The 27,611-nt window shown below is 38.9% G+C and overlaps 1 protein-coding gene across 1 annotated transcript in view; it reads left to right on the plus strand.

Annotated features, from left to right (window-relative positions):
- otc (ornithine transcarbamylase) overlaps positions 1 to 27,611 on the plus strand; it is a 47,061-nt gene that overhangs the window by 19,000 nt on the left and 450 nt on the right. Inside the window, exons 4-9 of the mRNA XM_059968246.1 lie at positions 5,717 to 5,804; positions 13,365 to 13,518; positions 18,939 to 19,061; positions 21,459 to 21,512; positions 21,638 to 21,787; positions 25,769 to 25,906. Of these exons, the coding sequence (XP_059824229.1) occupies positions 5,717 to 5,804; positions 13,365 to 13,518; positions 18,939 to 19,061; positions 21,459 to 21,512; positions 21,638 to 21,787; positions 25,769 to 25,906 (707 nt within the window). The remainder of the gene's footprint in view (positions 1 to 5,716; positions 5,805 to 13,364; positions 13,519 to 18,938; positions 19,062 to 21,458; positions 21,513 to 21,637; positions 21,788 to 25,768; positions 25,907 to 27,611) is intronic.

The following is a 27,611-nucleotide window of genomic DNA, read 5'->3' on the forward strand; positions in this document are numbered from 1 at the left end:
CTCATTGCAGCCAAAAAGTTCTATTTTAACTTCTTCACTCCACAGAACTTGTTTCCAAAATGCATCTGGCTTGTTCAGATAATCCTTTGCAAACGTCTGACGCTGAATTTTGTGGTGAGGATGCAGGAAAGGTTTTCTTCTGATGACTCTTCCATGAAGGTCATATTTGTGCAGGTGTCGCTACGCAGTAGAACAGTGCACCACCACTCCAGAGTCTACTAAATCTTCCTGAAGGTCTCTTGCAGTCAAACGGCGGTTTTGATTTGCCTTTTTAGCAATCCTTTGAGCAGTTCTCTTGGAAAGTTTTCTTGGTCTTTCAGGCCTCAACTTGATCTCCATCTTTCCTGTTAATTACATTATGAACTGAGGAAACAGCTACCTGAAAACACTTTGCTGTTTTCTTATAGCCTTCTCCTGCTTTGTGGGCATCATTTATTTTAATTTTCAGAGTGCTAGGCAGCTGCTCAGAGGAGTCCATGGCTGCTGATTGTTGGGACAAAGTTTGAGGAGTCAAGGTATTTATAAAGCTTTGATATTTGCATCACCTGGCCTTTTCTAATGATGACTGTGAACAAGCCATAGCCCTAACAAGCTAATTAAGGTCTGAGACCTTGGTAAAGGTTATCTGAGAGCTCAAATCTCTTGGGGTGCCCAAACTTTTGCATTGTGCTCCTTTCCTTTTTTCACTGTAATATTGTACAAGACAAAAATAATACACTAATCTTGCTTAAAATGTTAAAACGAATGTTTCATCTTTATGACTTTTGGAGATCAGTTCATCTTCTACTCACTTAACTATTCACTGTAACAGAAATATTGACCGGGGTGCCCAAACTTTTGCATGTCACTGTATATTTGAATGTACTCCAACACTAGAGCATAGAATTGTTATAGCCCGTTTTGCCCAGTGTGTCTATGCTAGCTGACTATTTCCACATCCCATTCCCTTTTCAATAGCCTTTCAAATTTTTCTCATCATTTATTTATCCAATTTATATTTTTCTGATTTTCTCTTGAAGGCCTATTTAATCTACTTCACAAATTCTAGCCACACACTGCATTTTTTAAAAAGTTTTTCCTTTCATCAACTGTTAATTTTTTTCACACTTTCAGGTTATAGTCCTTCCAGAAATCTACGCTCTAACCAGAAAACCACTATTTTGCATACTTCTATTAGATCTGCCTTCAGCCTTCTCTTCTTGAAAACAATAGTTGCAGCCTCCCTAATCTGCCTTTGTAACTGTGGTCTCTTAACCCAGAAATCTCCCACAGACTCTCTCCAATATCTCCACTTTGAATACAATGACATGGAGCGCTGTCACAGGAAAGTAGCATCCATCATCCAGGCCATGCCCTCTTCTTGCAGCTGTCATCAGGAAGCTACAGGAGAATCTTGGCACCCACACCACCAGGTCCAGGAATGGTTATTACCCCTCAACCATCAGGCTTTTGAACTTGAGGGGATAACTTCACTCAACTTCATTTGCTCCATCATCAAACAGTTCCCACAAACTGTGGACTCACCTTCAAGGGCTCTTCATCTCGTGTGCTTGGTATTTATTGCTTACTTTTTTTTTCCTTTCATTTTGTATTTGCACAGTTTGTTGTCCTTTGCGCATTGGTTGTTGATCAGTACTGTAAGCTGCAACCTTTCATTAACTATATTGGGTTTCTTGCCTTTATTGTGAATATCATTAAAGAACTGAATCTCAGGGTTGTATATGATACTTTTTTTAAAAAAAGACTTATTTTGAACATCCTTCCAGAAATGTAAAGCTCAGGATTGAAGAACTTGCTTTTGCTGAGGGTGGACCAGTGTTATAACTTCAGCATGACTCTTCTTTTTATGTGCTTTTTCTTTATTGATAAAGCCCAGCAATGCTTGTGTCTTAACTTCTATCTTAATCTGCTCAGTGACTTGGAAATGCATAATGCCTCGTCTCTCTGCTCATTTACCGGTTTGAGAAGAGTAAACCTTACCTTATATTGCCTTTTCTCATTCTTACAGAAATACATCACACAACAATTCTCCACATTAAATTTCACCTGCCATGTGCCTGCCCATTCTATTAGCCTGTTTTTGTCCTTCTGTACCTATCACTATCCTCCTTGCTTATTAATGTTCTTCATCAGGTTCAAGTTCATGCCATCATTTTCCTTTGATACATTGTGCTTCAACTCTGCTGATAAGCCTTATCAAAAGCCTTATTAATGTTGATATACCACTGCATTGGCTCCATTGTCATCATCAGCTCTTTCTGCTACCTCATCAGAAAATTGTATTTAATTGCATTGTTTGTTCTATTTTCTTCCGGATCACTTCTAATTCTGTCCCAGACCAATATTGCTCAAGCTTTTCCCAACACTGAGGTTAAAATGACTGACTATCATGGAGGGATTAGTCTTTGTTCCTTTTTTTTAACAAGGGAGTAACATTCCACACAGTTCTCTGGCACCACTACACTATCCAAAGGCCATTTAAAATTCTGGTCAGTGTGCCACAATTTGGATTTCCTTCAAAATGCGAAGATACATCCCGTCAAATCCTGGTGATTTGTCTAGTTCAAGTTCAACTAACTTTCCTAATGCTTCCATCCATCAATTTTTAAGATTACTTTTATCTCATCTGTCTTTTTCCTCACTACTACTTAGGAAGCATCCTTTTCTCTGGTCAAGACAATTGCCTATTAACACTATTTTCAGCAGCTCATTTTTGTCTCTGCAGGCCCTACTCCTGTATGAATGAACTTTTGGCCATTTATATGGTTATACAATTCCTCTGGGTTCTCGTTTATCTTGGAAACTAATCTTTCCTAGTATGCTGACTTTGTCTCTTACTATGTCTTCACCACCCCCTAATTCTTTTGCAGTCTGCCAGCATTTGCAACCCAACAATTGTTATCAGCAGGTTTTTCTGTGATGCATCTTTTTTCATCCAAGTAGGTCTGAATGTGTTTGTTCTTGAACCATCTCATCAATATGGGCAAACGATTTTGCTGTAAACTTTTTTTTCAATTTACCCAGGCCAGATCTTCTCCCACCAATTGAAATTGATATCCTCCTAATTGTTTTTGCTTTTCCTTTTCTATAGCTGACCTAAATCTTGTGATGTTAAGATCAATGCCACCTAAATGCTTCCCTTATAGATGCCAGTCTGCCTTTTCAACACTGTATTTCAGCACAATTATCTTTTTTAATCTCTTTTCTCTCCTTCCCTGTCCTTCCTAAGCGTTTTATGTCCAGAATTATTTAATGCCTAATCCTGTCCATTTTGAGACAAGTTTCCTTTAAATTATTTATCCCTGTAGTTTACCAACTTTATTTGCCATTAGTTATGTCCTTTCCATTGACTCCAGTAAAATCATTACAGTGTCTTTATCTGACTGGAACTGCCTTCCATGTTGCTTTTTTTTTGCTTTTGCCTTTTTTTTTCTGTTTTTTCCTGACATTACCATTCTGTAGAAACTAAAGTGTGTTAATTGGTGAACTGAACTTGCCACATGCCAAGCAAGGTCATGTGATTTTATGTGGAAGTTGTTTGCTGAGCATCATTGTTCATATTTCACTGTCAAATCAAACTTGAAAATAAATTATTATCGCAGTTGTTCATAAAAAGAACTATTTTATTGTCAACCCAACTAAAATTGAAGGCTTAAAATTCTTTAGCATGGTAAGGATGGAGCTAGGAGTTGAAAATCATCTTAACTTGGGGCAGAGTAAATAATGTGGTGCTTAAGAATGATATTTTTGATCCTGTGTGGAAAATCAACTCGGGGTTTTCAGCTTTATTTTCCAATATAAAATCTCACATTCATGTCAATAGTTATACAAAGTCTGAAATTCATCTATAGTGCAAATGTAAAGATTACTTCTTTGAAAAATAATAGTTTGTATTTGCATACCTGATGCCATGCTGTTCTTTGTGCACACGGAGATCTGAGCTCAGGTCTCTCATGTGCCTGTACAGTTTTACCTGTGGAGCTCAAGGTCATAGTAACTCAGCATCCTGGCCTGCAGATTAGCCCAAGCTTGCTTCCACTGACCTGTATTAGAGAGGTTATCCAAGGAGAGACTTTGTTTGTGTTTCCTTCAGAACAGAAGAGCAAACATGCGGGTACAGATGCCTGTCTATATTGCAGATTTCCTCAACCTGCAGGCATATAGAAATCCCCCTGCCTGTGTCCTTTGGGTTAACTTTTTCTCCTGTAGAAACTCACCGCTATTTTTACCAAGTCTCTCCAATCCTCTACTGCTGAGCAATCCCTCGCTATCCCCCTACTGTTGCAACAGTTATTCATTAAGTAACAGCATTGCTCTGTAGCTGGAGAAATTACACTTGTCTCTTCCTTTTAAAGGCTAGCTTCTTAGAATGCAAATAAGTTCCAACAAGATAGTTCTATTACAGCTGTTTATTTAAGAACTATGAAACTGATACTGTAAGACACTTTACAGGAAAATCCAGTGATTTGTTTGTGAACCTTTGAGTTGAAGCCAATTTCAGATAAACCACAAAGCTGTTTTAATGTTGTTAAAATAGGGTAAAACAATTTCTTAGTGAAACACTTCTAAGAATTTAAGTTGCTTGCTTGTGGTGGAAACGATGGCTCTCATTTGAAAGATTCGGCTGAGTCACTAGATGGCTCCCTTCTCAAAGAAATGTCTCTAATTAGTAATAAAGAAGAAGAGTAATGCACTGTTAAGAGTTGTATCTGGCTGATGATACAAACAGCTACATATCCATTCTTTTAAGAACATCTTGATACTGGTAAAGGTGTTTTATTTTGGTATCACCTAAGGTCAAAATATTATTGTGGGGGAAATTTGGGAAGCAGGAGAAAGGATACGAAATGGGAATTGGAATCTTGCATTTTCACTTCAAACTCTGTATTAATTAAGGATAAAATAACAAGGGAAATGTCAACTCACAAATTGGAAATCTCTGCAGATGAGCACTGGGTCACAAAAGCAATGAGATTTGGTATGATGAGAGTAATTCTAATCTAATTTGGAAACTAAGAAATAAATATTTATTCTACCCAGATTTTGTGTCCCCATTTGATATTAGCATCAATTGACTTCAAATGGAGTAAACTCCTTTTCCTCAGCAACTGACTCTTCCCAAAGATTTACCTACCCCATTCTTTCATCATACACTCATCTCATTTAATCTCTCCAGCCGTCCAAACATATATGGACCTTGCCTTTTGTTCTCTTCTTCCCACAAAGCTCTCTATCCATCTTAAAATTCATATGCAAACTTGTTCACACTTTGTTAATCCTCAGCTAGCATTTTTGACTTGTTTTGCACCTAATAATTTCTTTCCCGCGCATTTTAAAAAATTGGTTCCCAGCTAGCCCCTGCTGATTATGAAACTGCTTTATTGTCTGAGACCATTAGAGCAAATTTTGTGTGTTGTCTATATTTTTTCACACCACACTATGCTGCAGATTAAATAGCAAAAGAAATCCTTTCTTCTGTTGGACCGACGGGGTATGGTACAAATGCATTATTCAATGGACATCTGTGACTTTGACCTTGAAGCTACCTCAGATTAATGCAGTGCTTGGATGCCTTTTGGCAAACCACATATATTTTGCAAGCATTATTTATATGTTAGATTTCAATAAAGATACTACCCAGGAACCAAATAATGGGTACCTTGACATTCTCTAATTTTAATTTTAATCTCAAAACTACCTTTTCTTTCCCCCGTAGGATTTGCATTGCTCGGAGGGCACCCATGTTTCCTTACAACGCAAGATATTCATCTAGGAGTAAATGAGAGTCGTAAAGACACGGCAAGGTTAGTAGCAACATAAAAAATTAAAGAAAATGGGTAAAGATAATATAGTATGATGCTGAATGCGTTGCAGTAATAGAAACTACAAAAAAAAATTGCCTCCAGGATTGAAGTGAAATTGCGAAGGAGTATCTCGAATGCGACATGCATCAGAATTTGTGGTCTTTAATAAAAGCAAGCCAGTGGAAGTGAAATGAAGAGACAAGTAATACTTAGTGTCAAGAGAGAACCAAGTGTCAGGTTACCTCTGCATCTGTAGTTGAATCCCAATGGATGAGTAACGTATGAAACACTGATTTTCTCTTCTGCTTGACAATCTAGTAATAAGAAAAATATCAGCACTTCAATTACATAAAGAACAATGCTCAATAGAGTGTAAGTTATAAGCTGTTTAGAAATATTTTCCTTTTGCAAGATCAATGCCTAAGTTGTATTTTACCACTTGTAAATTCACCTTAGCCCAAATATACTGAATTCTGGTTAATTGGGCCAATCAGGGCAACAGCTTATCTGGGACAACTCTTAATGAACAAAAACTAATTGAGAAAATAGCTGGGTTCCCTTTGCTTATTTGAGACACTGTCCTACTCAATTGGAACAGGAGACTTGCTGAACAGTTTCTTGCTAGTGTCAATCACATGCACATGTGGATGTTAGACACTGTGCTGTGCTTAGAGTGAGCAGTTTTTAAATGGCGCCAATTGTACGTGCTTGTGTTGTGTTATCCATTTGGACCAAAGGACGCCAATTCAAAAAGCAGTCATTTTTGATCGTTTTTTAATTTGACTTTTTAAAAAATGGACATTTAAAGTCCACTATCTGCATGAACCACCTGTACTGATTTTCTTCATTTGCCGTCAATCAAATGGCATCGTACCCTGGGTGAATTCCTCCGATAACTAATACAGTCTTATAGTACTGTAGTAGTATTAGCGGTGTTCTAATTGGTTCTGTATTTAATTTAAATATATAATTTGTTCAGTTAAATGGTAGTTTGACTTTCTTTGTACTTTTTGACTATTTCCATGAAACTTTGGCTAATTGGGGCAGCTGCTTAATTGGGCCAAAGTGTACTGGTTACAAAGTGTCTCAACTGGAATCCACTGTATTTGGAAATTGCAAATTACATTCCTTCCAGAAATTGGATTTGCTGAATAAATGCTATAATTCTTCTAATTTAAAAAAAAATCAAACCCGTCATAAAATGTGCACTGTTTAAAATACAAGATACAGAAGCACATCTTTCTAATGCTTTGATATACTAATATTTTCGTGTTTCTTTTCTGAATATTAAAGAGCAAAGTTACCTTCCTTTATGCCTACCTTAACAAATTTTGTCCCTCCTCTTTCCATAGAACATTACAGCACAGAAAAAGGCCTTTTGACCCTTCTTGGCTGTGCCAAACCATTTTTCTGCCTAGTCCCACTGACCTGCACCTGGGCCATATCCCTCCAAACCCCTCTCATCCATGTACCTGTCCAGGTTTTTCATAAATGTCAAAAGTGAGTCTGCATTCACCACTTCATCTGCCAGCTCATTCCACACTCCCACCACTCTCTGCGTGAAGTCCCCCCCCCCCATGTTCCTTTTAAACTTTTCCCCTTCACCCTTAACTCATGACTTCTAGTTTTCTTCTTCCCTAGCCTCAGTGGAAAAAGCCTGCTTGCATTCACTCTATCTATACCCATCATAATTTTATACATCTCTATCAATTTCATTGGCCTCATTTAAATCCTCTAGCTGGAAGGACAGTTGTTAAATATACAACCTTTAACAATGGTTCTCAACAGTGGCTACTATTTGGTGCCTGGCATTACCCAGAGTCACTACTTTTGATCCCCGTAAAGCAAGAGGGTTCGTCGCAGCCATATCCTATCATCACCTCAGAAAGGGCATCATCCCTCAACCAACAATATTCATTAATGGAGATTTAATCACAAAAGTTCATATGGTCATTTGCAGCATTGTACTAACAATACTACTGTAAGCATCACACAAGTTCACAGACTGCCCACACCATCATGAATTCAGCTGTAGCTGCCAAATCACCCATGCATATTGTCCTCTCTCTGGAGATGACTGCATATCCTAACCTCCAAAGAGGAGATTGCCTTCACTGTCACTTAGGACTTTTTCAGCATCATCATGGGTAACTTCCTCACGGTGAGACATCTAAGACTTCATCCTTCTGCCATCCTGCCTCTCCTTCAATCGCCACACACTTTGATGCAAACTGCTTGTGGAGCCAGCATGTACCTCCCACTTTACCCCCCCCCCCCCACTCCTTTCCCATGCACAACTTTACCCTTGTGCCTTTCCACTTTCCATCTACCCAAGAACATCTGCGCAGGGAATGCATGGACAGCAAAAAAAAACGCTAATGAAGAGACATTGGCGGTGAGCTTACAGACTCTGAGTGTGATCTAGCGAAAAAGGTCGGGTCAAAATCTGCTTGTGATCGGGCAGTTTTCAGCCAGGACGAGGGCAAGGAATGGTGCCTACGCCATTTGACAAAATTGCCCAATTCTGCTGCAAAGAACTCCTATGATAACTTCAACATGGCAGGCTAAAGAATTTTGTGCTCTGAAGAATTGGGCTGTTAGTAATTCTTCAGTTCACTAGTAACATAGTCATTGAAATGCAGATGTAGTTAATTGTGCCCATGGTGTACAACCAAACAATGTAGTAGGCACGTCGAGAGGATAAATTGATCTTGGTGCTCATATTTGCATAAAGTATGTCATTGTGCTGCTGACTTTTTGTTTCATCCTAAGAAGTAAAGCAACATATGATGGTGCTTTTTGTTCTTTTTTTTGGTGATTGCTTTATTGCTGCTAAAATGTTTTGTACAATGGGTGAAAACACACCACGGAAGTAACTGCTTCAGTACATGGAATGGGGGCCCCTTATCATGGGTAACTTAACAAATCAAATTATCTACTTCTGAATGTAACCTGTACAACCATTTTGCTGAGTGCTGCATCTCATTGAGTGGATTTGGCATATCTAATTAGAATGATAGAACATAGGCAGCACAGCACGGGAATGGGCCCACGATGTTGGGTGGATCTAATTAAACTCTAAAAGCCTACCTAAACTAATCCCTTCTGTGCATATTCATGTCCAAGAGTTTCTTAAATGTGTATCATAATTGCCTCCACTACCACCCCGGCAGTGCATTCTAGGCACCCAGCACTCCCTGTTTCCTCTTTTTTTAAATTAGATTACTCTAAACGCTTCCTTCAAAAGTCACAATTTTCAACTCATTTAATTGAGTAAGCTTCAGATTTCCACGTGTATATGGGCCAAAGAAATACCAAAATAACTGAGTAACAGATTTCCATCTGTCTGTTATTTAATTCCATCAGTGGACTCCACCAGTGACAAGTGTCCCACTTTGCTGGGGAATCTCCTTCAGTGATCCTAGGCTGGTCAAACCTGGCTTAGTATCTTTCTTCCCATTCATTTGAATGGAATTTTCATATGGAGTTCAGGAGGTAAAATAAAACTAATTCATCTGATCTTTACTTGGTCTGTTTGATTAAGTTGTAGCATTCATCAGAAATATTTAAAAAGAATGGAATCACTTTTCCTGCTATGATAGGGAGCAGAGTTCCAACTCACCAGCAATCAGTGCATTCCAGGGTAAAGCCTCAGGAATGGACTGGCTGAGGCCTGCTTTCTGCCAGGATTATGCTGGACTTCATCAGCTGATTCCTGGATGTGGAGGACCAGAGGGGTTAGTTCTTCAATGTCTGGAACAAGCAACTGCATGTGATGGGACAAGACTTCAGGAAGCAAGCCAGGTTCAATAAATCAAATAGATGCGTCATGACAAAAGACAAAAGTGGATTCCACTGTTTATTGGATGAAATACATGGCAGGTCTGGTGTGCTGAGTTCTGAATCGACATCAGGTAACATCAGAGGACAGCAGGACAACTAGCTAGGAAATTTCCTATTGTGCAACATCTGATTAAATTCCTGTCACAATCCCAAATATCGAAAATGAATGATGGGTACTCAGAAAATAGACTTTATGCTTATTTAGTGCTGAACAGGGGCTAATGCTTTATCAGTGGACCACAATAAATAGCAAAATTGGAGAAATTTAACTTTTCCAAAAAAAAAGCATTTGAGTGGTTTCCGTTCTGATTACCCAGTTAAAATAAGAACTGTGCAAATCTTCACAGTTGCTGCCTGCAGAAATTGCTGCTTCCACTTCTTTACCACCAGGTAACATGGAAGTGGGTCATATCCTTGAAGGTCATCACACTGATGCAACAGGTTGCTATAGGGATGAGGCAAGCAGGGAAAAGGGATACATGGAACTTCGGTACACGTGGCTGCAGAATTGTCTTCGACAAACCGAGTCCTGTACCACAAGTGGCCCCCCTGCTACTACAGGTTACAGGCTCATTATTCGAACAGATTACAGCATGGCGATAGTTTGAAGGATTTGGAAAGGCTACAGTAACTAGCAAAGGCATACTAAAGTGATGAAGTGCCAGCAGGCAGCAGCACATCAACGTTCCACTTGGGGCCCTTTAATTCAAATCTTTTCGCTCATTTGCTTCTGGTGATGGATGATCGAGAGTGTTCTGACTGGCAACACAGACTGGTATGGAGGCTCCACTGCACAGGATTGCAAGAAGCTGCAGAGGGTTGCAGCACAGCTTTTGCTCTGTGCTGCTGCCACAAAGCAACACGTTTTGTCTTATAAGACAGTGGTAATATGAGCCTGATTCCAATCCTGTGTTAGAAATGAAGATCATATGTTACACATTTCATCTCCAGTCTTTGGCAGAGGTACGTCTTTAAAAGATGCCAGAGAAGCTTTAGCCAGGCTAACTTGAATCTCAGCTGAAGAGACCGGGATAACTTCCTAATGGGCAGGAATGCCACCAGTTTTGGTCACCATTGCAATAAAAGATGAGCAAGCTAGCTTACCTTTCGCAATTCAAACATGGAAAAGAGTTTAACTGACCCAACTTTAATGTGTAGATCATTATTAAAAAATGCAAGTGCAACCCAGTCAATGTGCCATAGCCTTTTACTTTGGGTGACTGCAGATTTTGCTTGGCTAATATATCTCATTATGGGTTTGTGGGGTAAACCTAATTTTTGACATTCTATGTAGTGTCATTGATCTGTGTTCTCTAGCATTTCCAGCAATTAAGATCACAGTATAAAAAGTCAGAATACCATCACCTGTTAAATCTTCGTTGCTTACTTGTCTGCCATTGAACACATTTGCCGGAGTAGCGGCTTTGAATTGCTGCAGATACTCTAACGTATCCCAGAGTTCCATACTCCAGTGCCAAAGCCAGAATATAAACGTACTGAATGCAAGGTGATGGTATTCTGTTGCTCAGCAACCTCCATTACAAGGTTGTGCAGTCTACTAAATCTAATAAGGTTTTCTTCAGGGAACAGCTCGGAGAGAGCCACCTTATATTGCTTGCCCTACCAAATCATCATCAGAATACGTTGTGGGCAGTGATCAACAATGACTTCAATAGAAGGGACGGAGCATTTTAATCATTGGAACACTGTTGTTGCTGCAAATAGCTCTGGTTATCTTTCTTGTATATGCAATGATAATCCACGAAATGAAAGAGAATGTCAAGTGCATCTTTCACAGTTTTTGTTTCGGGCTCTTGTGGTAGTAAATGTAAATGGGCCAATTTACCCAAAGAAGCATTGTCCTGGGGCACAGCATTCTGAAAGTGCGCTGTGCTGTGAGCCTGACATAGTGCACAATTTTGCCTTTGACCATCGTTACCATGGCAAGGGCAGACATTAAGAGCAATCAAAGCCCGATTATTGCTTTGCTGCCATTTTAGGAATGCAATTCGAACACTGCCTGAACCTCAAAGGTAGTGGCTGTATTACAGGACAAATTAAATCAAGCCCATTGGTGAACCAGAAACACAAGGTGAAGAATTTTTATGAGGAGAGCTTGCAATAGAAGTGGAGAATTCTGTCATGTTTGACAGAAGCCCTGGTTTGCCTCATTGTGGTCTTCACTTTGATTTAAAGGTGTTGTCACCAGAGAAAGTGTTCCTGATTCAGTACCTGGAATACAGGCAAAAACCCAGGAGTTCCCTGGTGATTAAACAATGTGGACATGTTACTACTTGTAGAATGTTACTACAGCATTTCATATGGAAAATGAAAAGCCGAACAGGTCAATATTTGAACATATTTAGTGCCTGTAGTCCACTTTAAACTGATATTACACAGAAGCAAGTTTGACAAAAATAGAAACAGCAAACACCCAGATTTCCTGTATCAGCTAACTGCACCTGTAGGGACTGCAGCAATATAAATTTGGGACAAGTAATTGCGTCTGCATACAGATTTCTTTTTGTGATCATGCTGAGTGTTCCTGGATCTATTACTTTAGGCAAATGTACCAAGATGTTGCACCTTTCATATCCTTTCAAGATGTCCTAAGTCTCCGTATGCCTGTGACATGTTACGTTGATCTTCTGTAAGATGGAAAATGTCACCATTGCTTTATTTCTTAGCCATGTTATTTCTTGAGTGGACTCTTTTTCCGTCAAACTTTTTTTTCAATATTCCTTTGGTGTGATTTGGCATTTCAGGTAATGACATGCTCCCTTTAAACTTTGGTGTCTGAGTTAACCAGCCATTGAGATGAATCACCACCAAATTGTTGCTGGGAACTAGGGAAAGCAATCAGCCCAGTTTCCTGATCACTGACTGGTAAATCCCACTGAGAAACGTATGTGTAGTTGCTAGATAAGTTCACAGCTGGTTGCACTGCAACACTCACTGTGGGTAAGTACAGTATTCTGTAAATAGCAGCAGATGGAATTTAATTCAGGCCAAATCTCACATGTACTAACGATCACAGTACCCAGGGAAACACATGTCAACAAAGCACTATATTTACATGAAGAGGATAGGAAAAAGAGTTTTGAAGGTAAGAATACTTAAATATTCTGTAATAATTTGAATCTGTTTGTTTCATTTATAGGGTTTTTCCATTAATTACAATCATCACATAATTGGTTACTTTGACCTAAGAAAAATATACTTGCAACTTGGTTCACTTCATTTGTACAATTGATTCTATACTAGCAGATTGGTCAAGAAACACCAGGACATGCTGCATTTCCTTTGTAAATCACTGCCTGCCAAGGTCACCAGTGTCAATAGAACATATTTCAGACTATACCATCTTGCCAGAGAAGCTGCTTTTTAATATGAAATTCAAATATCTTTTTCCATCTGTGCTCTAGATTCAAATTAAGCCAAGCAGCTGGGCCAAGTTGCTCTCATTTGACCTGTGTAAGGGGTCCCAAGTGAAATGAGGTTAACTGGGTGTTATAAATTGTTGGTTATGAATCTGAGTTCAGATGTAATCAAATATCATTGTGACTGAAGCACACAAAGCAAATCTTTTCTTAAAAAAAAACCTAATAGCAAACTATATCCAGAATTATTATCTTTACATTTTGATGCTTTTAAGTGTTGGTTTTTACATCTTATATTGTTTGGTAATATTTTGAGTCTGCCTATTTTATATTCTAGGGTGTTGTCTGGGATGACTGACCTGATCCTGGCCAGGGTGTACAAACACTCTGATCTCGTGCAACTCGCGGAAGATGGTTCAATCCCAGTGATCAATGGGCTGTCAGAGCTGTACCATCCTATCCAAATCCTGGCTGATTACCTTACCCTTCAGGTATCCCCAGTGAATTTCTCATGTTTGAATATAACACTTTGTTTTTTGGGAGAGAAAAAAATTACTGCAGAATTTTTCACTAGTTAAAGAGTTGAGCAAATGCTCTCTTATGCCTAACTGAGAAATTGATCATTATCTTCATTGATAAAACTCTGTGCCAACAATAAACATCGATCTTTATATTTTCTTTCATTTGCATTGGAAATTTCATATTTATAATTTGACTACTGACCAAAACTATGTGTTTGTGGGATTAGCTTTAAAAAAGCGAGAATATAAAAGGGAAACAAAATGAAGATTTTATTGAAGGGAAAAATAAGCTAAAACCAAATAATTAAGTCTATACCTTTATTGTTACTGTTGTTCCTTTTCGCGCCTTGTGTTGCATCAGGCGGCATTTTAGCCTTTTCCATAACTCAACTTTGTCTAGTTGCTGGCTCAACACTCAACCCAGCACAGATGGAAAGTGTGCCAGGAGCTGGCCGGTTTCAAACTAGGGACCATTAAAGACCGGTGCTGATGCCACTACACAACCAGCAGGCTAATAATTGTTACTGATATTGATTTTTAAAAATTCGAGCCCGAAATTAAGTTTAACTTGTGATGCATTATTGTCCAAGGATACAGCAGGGAGTACATCAGATAGAAAGTTGGGTACCGCAACAGCAGAAAGGAATTTAATTCAGGCAAATATGAAGTAATGCACTTTGGGAGGTTGAATTCTTATAGGATTTATAGAGCAAATGGCAGGGCCCTTGTGAGCATTGATCTACAGAAAGAATATTGGGTGCAAGGCCGTAGCTCTCTGAAAGTGCTAACAGGTAGAGAAAAGGTTATTTGGCACTTATGGGTCAAGGCATTGAGTTTAAGAGTTGGAAAGTGACGTTGCAGCTGAATATAACTTTGGATATGCTAACAATAGAGAGGGTAGCACACACAAAATGCAGGAGGAACTCAGCAGGTCAGGCAGGATCTATGGAAACAAATAAATAGTTGATGTTTTGAGCCGAGATCCTTCATCAAGACTGGAAAGGAAGGGAGAAGATGCCAGAATAAGAAGGTGGTGGGGAGGGGAAGGAGGACAAACTGGAAGGTGGGTGAAGCCAGAGGGTGGGGGAGGGGTTGAAGTAAGAAGCAGGGAGGTGATAGGTAGAAAAGGCAAAGGGCCGGAGAAGGAATCTGTTAGGAAAGGAGAGTGGACCATTGGAGATTGGGAAGGAGGAGGAGCCCCTTGAATGATAGGCAATGTTCCCTTTAATTTTTTTTTACAGCTGCACAGACCAACTATTGCTCTGAGCAGGAAACTTTTCCCAACCTGAAAACTGCACGGCACTTTAATTTTTTTTGTAGTATGCACATAAAACAAACACAAACCACAGCTCACAGCACAAGTGAACAATGTCAGGGTGTCAAAACAACTGACAGGCACAATGGCAAAAATAAAATGTTTTGACTAGATGGTGTCGGCGTTCAACAAGCTGGTGGTTTATTGACAATGAGCTACCAACTTTTAATCTGTATTTATTGTTACAATTTGTAACAATGTTGTAATTTGGAATGCTAACAATATAAATACATTGAAGCTCTAAAATGTTTCAAAGTAAAGGTTGTGGTACAGTTATTTAGAAAATTTGTGGAATGCATTCATTAAAACTTAATTAATCACAGGGTATTTCTCAATTACATTAGCGTAATTTCAAAATTATATTAACATTATATGAAAGAAAATTCCAGCTGTGCAGCACCTGTGTGCGGGAGCATTTCAGTTACTGCGCAGATTAGAGAGAACAGTGATATGAGGCGGATGAGAAGACGATGTAAGAGGCCAGAGTGGAGAATTGAAGAAGAGGGAAGGGGAAGAAAATTACCAGAAGTTGGAAAAATCAGTGTTCGTGTCGGAGGCTACCTAGATGGAATATGATGTGCTGCTCCGCCAACCTGGAAGTGGCCTCATCATGAAGGAAAAAGAGGCCGCGGACGGACATGTCAGAATGGGAATGGGGATAGGAATTAATATGGTTGGCCACTGGGAAATTCCACTTTGTGCAGATGGAGCCGAAGTGGTCCCCCAATCTAAGTCAGGTCTCACCAATGTAGAAGAAGCTCCATTGGGAGCACCAAAGTGAGTTTATAAATGTATGAGGGGAATAAATAGTCAGTTCTCATTCCTCACAAGGACAAGTTCCAGAACTAGAGGGCACAGGTTTAAGGTGAGAAAAAAGAAATGTAAAGAACTGAGGTGTAATTTTTTATTTTTCACAGAGAGGGTGATGAAAATGTGGAATGAGCCACCAGAGGAGGTAGTGGGGGCGGGTATAATTGCAGTATTTAGAAGGCCTTTAGATAGGAACAGTTTAAAGGGATTTGGTCCAAAACGCTGGAGAAGCTCAGCAGGTCAGGCAGCATCTCTCCTTTAATTACTGTCTGTTTCACAGTTTTTACTGCTTTTACTAGCTTTTTGGGGTCACCTACTTCCTCAGAGAAATGGAAATTGCCAGCAATCTGTCTCAATGGCTCTTGTCATAAGGGCTGACGTACTGCACTCTTGAGAAACTGCCGCACTGCTTCCTATTCTCATCAGCAGTGTTGCCACAGAAAGCCACACTTGGTTCCCATTGTAATTACTGTTACAGAGTTTCAGACTGTTCAGCGTTATTCTTTCTAAACTCTGTTCTCAGGCAATTCTGTGCCAGTGGATTTAGAGAATGCCCTAATGTAGACTGTGTGGAAAGAGGAACGTCCCGTGAATGAAGGAGAGTGGTGGTGGGAAAACATGCATTCCATGGGAATGAATTGCCTCCTATTCAACTGCTGGAACTGAAAATATAACCTTCATGATAACTGTAATCTTAAAGGTTACTATTTCTAAATATGGATGCTAGTGGCCAGCAGAAGTCTACAGAAAGTGGCTTGATAGTAAAGACTACTGAAGGTAGATATGTTGGTGCATAAGACTGCTTGGAGCTGTGATGCTAATACCACACCCATTCACAGAGAAATACTCTTCTTGCCTCTACAATCTCCCCAAGCCAAAGGGTGAAAAAGCAGTTTGGCCTTCTCTCCAAATCATTGAACAGAATCAGGAAGCAAGGAAGACCAGCATGCCCAAGCAGGAAAAGATTCCTGCACTTCCAGTCTCAAAAGATGGATTGAGACTGCCTTAAATCTCAGAGCTTTCAATAATACACAGCTGCTAGTCACTTCACATATCCAATGCGCCTGGAGGGCTCAGCCGAAGCACACAGCTAAGCGTACATTCATTGTTTGTGAATGCTGCACAGCAGCTACTGTCAGTGCATTTGCAGTGTGCACAGAGAATTGCAGACATTCGTGATCAGGTGTTGCTTCTGAGGTGTCTACAAAATTAAGGAAAATTAACAAACTTCAAAGTCTTGCTATTTCAAATGCGCCAACAACCGTTGTGTTTAAGCGCTACCTCAGCATGCTAGTAAAGTATTAGCTATGCCAGGCTGCTGCCATAATCCACAGTCAAGAAAGTTACTTATTGTTTTAATTTTAAAATTGGAAGAGGGAGGGGTGTTTCACTCCATCCTCGCTCACTCCACTTAAATATTCAATCAGCTTGTTGGGAATTCTTTTGCTTTGTTTCCGAAGCAGAGGATTAAATTTCTAATACAACTTCAAATCTATAAAATCCCTGTCGGGAAGCAGAAGTACTTGAAGCGAACGGCCATTTTGGAAGCCCTGAGAAAGGAAAATAATCCAGCGGACTCGATCTCCAGAAAGTTACATTTCTAAACATCACTGAAATATCAGACGTTCAACACAAAGCTGTAAGAGTGTGTGCTCTGTTTAGATTGTAGTCTGGACATAACAGTGGGCAGATGCATCAGACCTCCCTATGCCTTCTTCCTTCCTTCGAAATGCAGATGTGAAAGGAGTCCCTAATCACCAGGCATAAGCCATCGACACAGATTTCCTGAAAGGTTTTTGAAAGCCGAAATGCTGAATGAAATGAAATGATGAGCAAATGGTCTGAAATTATTCTCTGAAAAACTTCTATTAAGCTTTATAAATGAACGCTAGTACATATCAATGTGAGTGATCTTGGCTGTCTAATCATAATGATGGGCAGACTATTTAGTTTGTTGCATAATTGTGAGGAAAATGTATGTGTGTCAAACTTGTTTCACTGTAGCTTCAGATAAGCTCCACCTTCAGATATGTTTCCTTTATCTTTGTTTAATCTTGGTTCCGAACTCTGATGGAAGGTTATCAGTCTGAAGTATTCACCCCCAGGTTTTCCTTTTCTCCACAGATGCCACTTTACCTGCTGAGTGCTTTCAGCATTGTCTGTTTTTATTCCCAGTTGCTGTTCTGTCCCCTTTCAGCCACTGCAATCACTCAAAAGCTGTGGCAGCAGCAAGAGATTAACCTCATCTCCCAGTCCCAGTCAGAATCAGGTATTATCATCTACAATGTCATGAAATTTGTTTTGTAGCAGTAGTACAGTGCAGGCATAAAACATTACTATGTTACAATAAGAAATATATATAAAAAGATAAATAGTGCAAAGAGAGCAAATAGTGAGGTAGTGTCTGTGGTTCAAGGACCATTCAGAAATCTGACAGTGGAGGAGAAGAAGCTGTTCTTAAAACATTGAGTGTGTGTCTTCAGGTTCCTAGACTCTTCCCCCCTGATGTTAGTAATGAGAGGAGGGCATGTCCTGTTTGGTGAGGATACTTAATGATGGATGCTACCTTCTTGAGGCACTGCCTTTTGAAGATGACAATGAGGAAGATCAGGTCCATGATGGAGCTGGGTGAATATACAACCCTCTGCAGCTTTTTCTGATCCTGTGCAGTTGCCATTCCATACCAGACAGTGATGCAACCAGTTAGAATGCTGTATACCTATAGAAATTTGCTAGAGTCTTTGGTGATGTAACACATCTCCTCAAACTCCTAATGAAGTAGAGCTTCTTCATGAATATATTGGGCCCAGGATAGATCCTCTAAGGGGTTGACACCCAGAAGCTGCTGGCTTCCTCGATAAGGACTGGTGTGTGTTCTCCCTAATTGCCCTTCCTGGAGTCCACAATCAATTCCTCAGTCTTACTGACATTGAGTGCAAGTTTGTTGTTGCGACACCACCCAACCAGCTGATCTATCTCACTTCTGTACACCTCCTCATCACCATCTGAGTCTGTCAACAACAGTTTGGCTCTGCTCTCTCTAGCTCTGATGGAGGGCATCAAATAAGATATCATGTCGTTGTGGAAGATTGGCAGAGCTAGAACGGATTCACTCTAGCAGGTAAATGTACAGATGTATTTCCTGTGGAAACTGCAGGAGTGAGGACAATCCAGTCATATTTCTGTGACAAAAGATTCAAATGGAGGAGGAAGAACAAACTTCAGAAGATACAGAAATAGTTTATCATTTATGTTTCTTTTTTAGGAACATTTTGGCAAACTGAAGGATCTGACTGTGTCTTGGATAGGAGATGGAAACAATGTGTTACACTCTTTCATGATGAGCGCTCCTAAGCTTGGAATGCATCTACAAGTTGCTACTCCTAAGGTATGCTTTCTGGTGCAAGAGGTGCTTCCATTGGGGGGAGGGGTGGAGAAAAAGGACCTTGTGGCATTCATTACAGAGTTCATACCCAACTTGACATGAGCTCAACCATGGCCAGTATGGAAATGAGCACAACTTGTACTTATTTTTGCTATACCTGACCCAACCAATACCATTAATGCAGCAATCCCAAACCGGTAATTAATCTGTTTAAAGATGAAACATCAAATATTGAGCAAGGAAAAAGAACATGTGTAGTGATACTCAGAAATCAAACTGACCTGAGTAAAATATTGAACAAGGCTAACCTGGCACCGCTTTACCCTGCTCCTGCCTGAATGTTATATCACAATTTACGCCTGATCCAAACTTGAACTCAAGGCATCTGGTTAGGTTTTGTCAGGCTCAGATTGGTCAGAGCACACTAATTCATTCTAACAAATACAAAGTGATCTTGACAGTAGTGGTTTGCATATTCTGCAGCCAACATTCCCTCTAAATTTATTTTACAGCTGTGCAGACCAACCATTGTTCGGAGTAAGAAACTTTTAAAGTCCGAGAACTGCATGACACTTTAAATGTTTGTTTTGTAATGTGCATAGTATGAATAATTAGAATGAAAATTGAAAAATCACATACTTTTGATTTTAATAATTGCAGGATCTAATGAAGTACAGTACAGCAAAGAAAATCTTAAACAGTTCTTAAACTTTTTCTAGCTGTGTCCAATTCCAGCTGTGCAGCAATTAAAGGCTAGGTGTGCTGGAGCGTCCATGCAGCTGAGAGGCACACGTCTACAGCAGCATTAATTCCTGCATGGAATTAAGAAAACATATATCTTCTTAATAGAGTTATGATTGCTACAGGAAAGCAGACGTTGACTCACTCAAACATCACAAAACTTCACCAGAATTGTAGTCAGCTCAATAAGTACAGGGACAGATACAAATAAGGTACTTGCATGTTTTACAGTTTGCTAACTGGTCACTAATTGCACCCAAAACATTCACATTTTGCCATGCTAATTAAAGGATGAGAACATGTGCTTTTAAAACACAAGCTTCATGAGACCATTGAATAAACCTTCCAATTTAGTGTTTTCTCAACCTAACATTATAGTGTCAAAAATAATGCACAGTATCGTTTGTGACCTTGCTGCAGTTATGTTTTCTTGGTTCACATTCTCAATGTAGCTGTAGAACTGACTACAGCAAAGCTTTTAAGTTGGATAGAAGCAACAGGCACAAAATGCTGGAGGAACTCAGCAGACCAGGCAGCATCTATGGAAAAGAGTAAAGTGGATGTTTCAGGCCGAGGCCCTTCATCAGAGTTTGAAAAGCTGACTATACTCTTTTCCATATATGCCTGGCCTGTTAAGTTCCTCCAGCATTTTGAATGTGTCACTTGGATTTCCAGCATCTGCAGATTTTCTCTTGTTTAAGTTAGATTGGACCTAGAATTGCCATTTTCTAATTTCACACATAAGACTGCACATTTATTTTTGATAAGGAACTAAGATTACAAATGAAGCATTTGTCATAACCTAAATTATGTACAGTTAAAATACTTTTATTCACTTATTACAGTTCTGTGTAGGTGGAATTTTGCTTACTGGGTGAGGGTTTTGTTTACTGGCAATCAATCTATGATGAATTGTGAGATTGAAAATAATTTAGCCTCAGTTTCCTTCAACTGGTGCTTGGAACAAGACTGCTTGGTAGTCCAAATGGCAGGTCTGCAATATATGGAATGTCTGACCACCTTAACTTAAGTACAGCAGGTCTTTGGACATAAATTTGGTGCCCATGCATGACCCAGCTGATGTAGTATTCCAGCTAGAATATATTGATTCATGGCGAGGGTCAACTTTAAACAAGAAATACAAACAACAAATGCCTGGACTTTTGTATAAAATCACTCCTACCCTTGAGTAAAACTAGCATTTAGGAAATGGATGTTCTGAATGTTAATTCCAAACCCTGTTCTGTTTTGTTTATTGTATCATAGTATCAGTTCTGTTCATATCACTATCATCATTATGTGTCTGAAGTAACTTGTTTCCTTGACTTTGCGGATGTCAATGCAACAGTACTACAAAGTCAGAGGTGAATCAGTTTTATTTCACTAGCATCATTAACACTGGCTATCCACCAATTATTTCAGTGTTGACATGTAGGGTTCTGTTCATGCCTTACAACAGGAATCGGCAATGTCCAGAAGACATGTATGAGCCAAGTTCTCAGTCATCTGATTAGGATAACATAGTTCAAACTCAAAATCTTCTTAAACCTTATTAATTATTGTCTTATCAACATTTCTGCCTTTTGGGTTATGACTGATAGACTTCTTTGTGAAAACTTGTAAAGGAGAAAGATTCATAAAAGTATTTTCTCTTTCTAGGGCTTTGAACCTGATACCAATGTCACCAAGATTGCTAAATCATTGGCAGAAGAGGTAATTTGTTCCCTTTCAATATATATTGTGAGGATTTTGGGTGTTGGTAATCTTTCCATTTTGGGAATTAAATTGCATGTTTCTAAAGAGAATTTTTTTTGTTTTACATTTATTATTGATATTAGTGTGGAACCAAGATGATGTTCACGAGTGATCCTCTGGAAGCAGCAAGTGGATCCAATGTTCTGGTAACAGACACGTGGATTAGCATGGGACAAGAAGAGGAGAAAGCGGAGAGACTGAGGGCGTTCCATGGTTATCAAGTCACAATGAAGGTAGGACATGAGAACTATAGAAGTCTGTCATTCAGTTTCTCTTCAGCAGGTTCAATAATAATAATTATTTCCTCTATACTGCATTTCTGTCTTAGTTTATAACTACTTTTTAAATAAATCTTATTCATATGTAGTGTGGAATAAGTCCTTCTGGCCCTTTGACCATGCTGCCCAGAAATCCCCTGATTTAATCCTAGCCCAATCACAGGACAATTTGCAATGACAACTGGTACATCTTCAGACAGTGGGAGGAAACCAGAGCACCTGGAAGAAACCCACACAGTCACAGGATGAATGTACAAACTCCTCACAGGCAGCGGTGAGAGATGAACTCAGGTTGCCTGCACTGTAAAGCATAATGCTAACCACTGTGCTACTGTGCCACACAAAATCTTTTAATCCTTTACCTCACTGCATACATCCTAGCCCCTTTGCATCCAAGATAACTGAAATTGAAATCAGAATTCTAGCAACTTTGCTAAGTTTGAAGATAGGTTATTCAAATTTGGTATTTTACCAGTGCTGCCAAAGGCAGAGCTTTCAGAGATTTTTATATGCATGTGTCAGCCACAGCACTTTTATTTTCAATCTCAGTTTGTGATAAGGAAGCTTTGGGTATAGTAATGCAGTTATATGATTGTCTGCTTACAAAAGCTGAAATTAAAATCATTTTGCAGGCTGAGCGTATAGTTTTTTTTTATCTCTGATCTACTGAGCAGCCAGAGTTAATATGTTCATAATCTAGGAATAGCAATCATGACAGGAGAACTTTGTCCTGATGACACTTTTTAAATATTCTGTAAGTTCCTTTCCAGGTTTTATGCCAATGGCAAGGGTGTGATGGCTGAATTAAAGCTGGTTCTATGTTGTTTCATTGTCACAAACTTACAAGGAAGCAGTAATAGCCAATAAGTCCCAGAAGATCTTACATTTGGGGTTCTCTGGAAAAGTGTCCCAGTTCAACCATTTTCAACTGCATCATCAATGGCTTTCAGTTCATGTTTGCTGATGATTGCTTAGAACTGAGTTCCATTTGCAACTCTTCACACTGTGGAACAATCGTGCCAAAGGCAGTAAGGTTTGGACAGATGTGGCCTGAAAAAAATAGCAAGCATAAATTATGCCTCAAGTACAATGTCGTGTATTTTCTGTTAAAATTATTCCCCCCCCCCCCATAATCAAAATCTGGGAGTAGGAATGTTCACCATTTATCATAAACTTAACTGGACAATACATAAATACTATATTTCAGCCACACGCATACGTACAACCAAATAAAACAACATTCCTTTGGACTATGGACAACGATGCACCCACAAAACATCAATCACTCATGGCACATAAAACAAAATATAACCACAAATAAGTTAATAAAATATAATTCAAAGTGCATGTAACGCACAGCACAGGTAAACAGTAAACCATAAAGAGTACAGTGAACAGCTCGCTGACCTGGTGACGAGATTTCAGTGGTGGCAGGGTACTCAATAGTCTCACAGCCTGAGAGAAGAAGCTTGTTACCCTGTCCAGCAGTTCTAGTCCTGATGCTCCTGTTCAGTACTGGGTCAAAGAAATTGTGGGATAGATGGTAGGGATCTTCAACAATGCTTCACACCCTCACTGTGCAACGCTTCCGGTAGATGTCACAAACGGGAGGGAGAACCCAGTGATCCTCTCGACAGTTTTTACTCCCCTTTGTAGGGTCTTGGAGTCCAATGCTCACAATGCTTTTATTCAGCAGAACAGGAGCTAGTTTAGGAATGTGGTGGAATACTTCACACTCTCTGGATGTGTTCACCTAAACTGCTTGATACCATCCACTGCAAAGTAGCTCACTTGTTTGGAATCCCAGCTACCATCAAAGTGTTTATTTCCTCCACTACCAATGCTCCTTGACTGTACTATGTAGCATCTTCAAATGCTTTAAAAGGAATTTGCTCAGGAATTCTTAACAGTACAGTATCTCACAAGCCCAGAAAGGACAAAGACAACAGACACATGAAAATAAGGGACTATTCTCAATGAGAGATACTACAGGACAAAACTCTTGAACTCCTTGCCTAACAGATCTGTTGGACTATCTTTATAAAACAGACTGAAATAGTTCCAGAATGCTGCAAGCTCCCATCTTTGCAAGGACAGATAGGGGTGGTTAATAAGATGGGCCTCGTCAGTGACACATGCATCCTGAAGAAGGAACATTGAAACATTTGTCTATTATTCTTAGTAATGAATCTCTTTATGCAAATTTCTTTTGCAGATTATTTTTTGCTCTCTATATATTCATATAATTTTTATTAAGGGTGGATTAGGTTGAAAAATTAAACAATTTCTGAATCTTTTTCATCCCTTGGCAAAGTTACACCTTCAGAGACATAATCTATTGCACAATATAATCACTCTCAGAGTACAGTTGTGAGTGAAAATATCACGTTAAACCTTTGTACCACTAGATAGCAGCAAGAGACATCAACCAGCACACGTTTCACTACAAAAATAGTATGATTTCAGTAAGTTATTTACAATATCAACTTGAGAGACAAAATGCATTTTTTTTAATTTCTAAGTTATTTTCATGGAAAATACAACACCTACATCAAATTTACTTTAAATTATCATTACATTTTTGTTTTTCAGCTGATAAGCTATTTATCACAGGAAGGGTTACCACTATATACTGTAAACATTTTACGGGGAGTCCTTGCCTTATAAACATATATTGATAAACTTGGAATTTAATTAGTTAGGGGAGAAACGTGTGGTCCATGGAGACCATGGGTGTTGTCTGAACTTATGACTAAATTGGTGGATTGCCAGGTGGTGCGGCTGCAAGGGCCTATTCTGCACTGTATTTCAATAAGTAAATGTTTAGCGGCCACACAAATGCACGCGGCTGATACTTCGGCGACAGTCTCCTGCCCCAATTAAGCAGCATAATGTCCCAAATAAATGAAGGGAATCCTGGTTAGTTTTTAAATTAGCTTTTGTTCTGTAAGAGTTGTCCCAAATAAGCGAGTGCCCTGATTAATGGCCTTATGAACTGGAATCCACTGTTTTTAATCATCAGTAAGAGTGTACTAATGCCAAACCTCATAAATTGCGCAAGGTTCCAAGCAGACTGAAGCCTGATCAATTAAACACAGGGTGCACTACTGCGTTTGAGAATGTGCCCATTGAACCATTCTCCTAAAGGAAGAAGTGAATTTGCTAATGTTATAATTCACTCACACATTTTATTTTGCATTAGACGTACAAAAAAGCTGGATGAACTCAGCAGGTCGGGCAGCATCCATTGAATGAAGCAGTCAACGTTTCCGGTCGAGATCCTTTGTCAGGATTCACGAAGGGTCCTGACGAAGGGTCTCCACCCAGAACGTTGACTGCTTCTTTCAACGGACGCTGCCCGACCTGCTGAGTTCATCCAGCTTTTTTGTACGTCTGATTTGACCACAGCATCTGCAGTGTACTTTGTTTTATTTTGCATTGATTGGTTTTATCATTACTGTCACATACTGATGGCCTTTCACGTGGCAACACAAACAGCTTGAATGTAGCTCAGAGCTTCCAAGTCAAATGCAAAAGTTAATAAAATTCTTGAGTTACCCACAACCAAGTTAGTTATATCCACACAAAGAAAATGGCCATTTATTAACATAAGGTGACTGCCGACTGAAATCATACTCCACTTTGAATCACTAACTTTAGATGGGGCAAGAAATAGGGATAGAAAGTATTTTGAATGTATTATTGATCTTTTTAAATTGCTTGATGATAAGAACATTAAGTAGTATCTACCTGGCAATGTACAGGTAGACAATTGGGGGACGAGGCCATGATAAGGTAGATTAACAAAGCAAGAGTTCATCTTTATTGTATGTGGCATACACATTTACCTTACATTGGTTAGGTAAGTAGCGATAATTTAAGTGATTGCATATTGCACGTGGTCAATAACTTTTGGGGTTTTTTTCTGCTTTATAGACTGGAAAGTCCGCTGCTCCAAACTGGACATTCTTACATTGTTTGCCACGAAAACCTGAAGAAGTTGATGATGAAGTATTTTACTCTCCACGATCACTGGTCTTCCAAGAAGCTGAAAATAGAAAATGGACAATCATGGTGAGAAAATTAAGAATATTAGAAATCACATCAGCTTAATTTTTAAAAATTCTAGTTGTGTTACGACAAAAGGAACCAGAATCTCCTTAAAACATTTATAGTCCACATAAAAACATATCCTAAAGTTAACTCTTCATTTCATGACTCTGGATGCATTGCACATGAAATCCAGAGTCTTAGAGAATTAGATATAACAGTATCATTTATTATATCTTCGATATCTTTAAGGACAGTATACTTACCTAACAGACTATATTAATGTCACATAATGATGGACACTAATCACAGTACTTTCAGAAAATGTTTGTTATAAAATGAATCAAGATTTTATTTAATAGACATGCATTTCTAAGTTAGTCAGTATGGTTTTCATAAGGAATAATTTGGTTGCTTTACTGGAGGGTGATTCTGTCAACTAACGCAAACCCAACTTTATAAATTACTCTCAGACTTAACAGGCTTCATAGCCATGACATGGATCTGTAAGTCTAGAATACTACCTTTGTAAAAGTTTTTCTTAAGTTTATATTATCCTTGTTATTTATCGGATCTCCGTTATATTTTAAATGTTAGGAAATTACACAATAGAACAGTTGACTCTTCAGTAATGGTTAACTTTTCAATAACTTTCAGCACTATTGAGCAGACTTTGGGACACACAAAGTACACATGCAGTAAGGTCACAGGTATAGGTCAACATACATTGCTTAAAACATTTGAAGTATTTTCAGTGATGCCTACCTTATGCATTAGTTCAGGGAGACTATTGTCTACTCTAACTACCTACTGACAAGCACCTTCGATTATCCGTGTCACATACATCAGTTCAGCAAGTTCCATGGGAGTTGAGCTTAATTCTTAAATGATTCATTATGATTTATTTCAAATGTCTTTCTTCCCTTCCAAGTTCGTTCTGCCAGCATTTGTGGTTAATATTGCACTTTTTTTCCAGATTGAGATAGGACTGTAATTTCACTTAGAAGAGGTATTTACAGTATATGCTCAGTAACTTGCAGTTGTTGGAGTTGTGGTCACAAGCAGAATTTTTAGTATTAAATTGATACAATGATGACATTATTGTGGGAAAAAAAGTTGCATTTTACTCAGTTGTTTTCAATTATGCACATAAATATCTAAGAAGTTTCAAATTGTAGAATTTGTTTGCCTTTTTCCAGCAGCATACTAAAACAGTTTATTTTCCTCAATGTCTCCTCTGTCTCTGAATAAGTGGCTCAGTTACCCCTTATATGGGTCTGTGTCATCCTGATAATGCTTTATGTCATCATGGTATCCTATAAGTTCAGGTTACTGTTGTCCTGGTTAAAAAAGATTGAATGCTAACTGACACTGTATGAGAACTGATAACTGTAATTTCCAACGTCCACTAAATACATTGCTCATTTCAGTAATTTTTCCATTGGATAAGGATGGAAAGTTAGAATTGTCCATAATGAAGAATTTCTGGGTTAAATATTTTATTTATAATGATGAGCTAAACTGTAAGTCATTATTGAACCTGCTTAAAATGTTTGAATTATGTCCCTTCACAACAGTCCCTGTCATTATCCAGTCTTTATAACCAGTGATTAATATCAGAGATACCTTTTATTGTGAAATAGATCTTCTGACATTTTACTCAATTCAGCTGCAAAGAGGAATTTTGTTTCCTATCTCCAGTAAATTCTTCACCTTGAAGGATGGTAAC

The sequence above is a fragment of the Hypanus sabinus genome, chromosome 4, assembly GCF_030144855.1.
Source record: "Hypanus sabinus isolate sHypSab1 chromosome 4, sHypSab1.hap1, whole genome shotgun sequence".
NCBI classification, from domain to species: domain Eukaryota; kingdom Metazoa; phylum Chordata; class Chondrichthyes; order Myliobatiformes; family Dasyatidae; genus Hypanus; species Hypanus sabinus.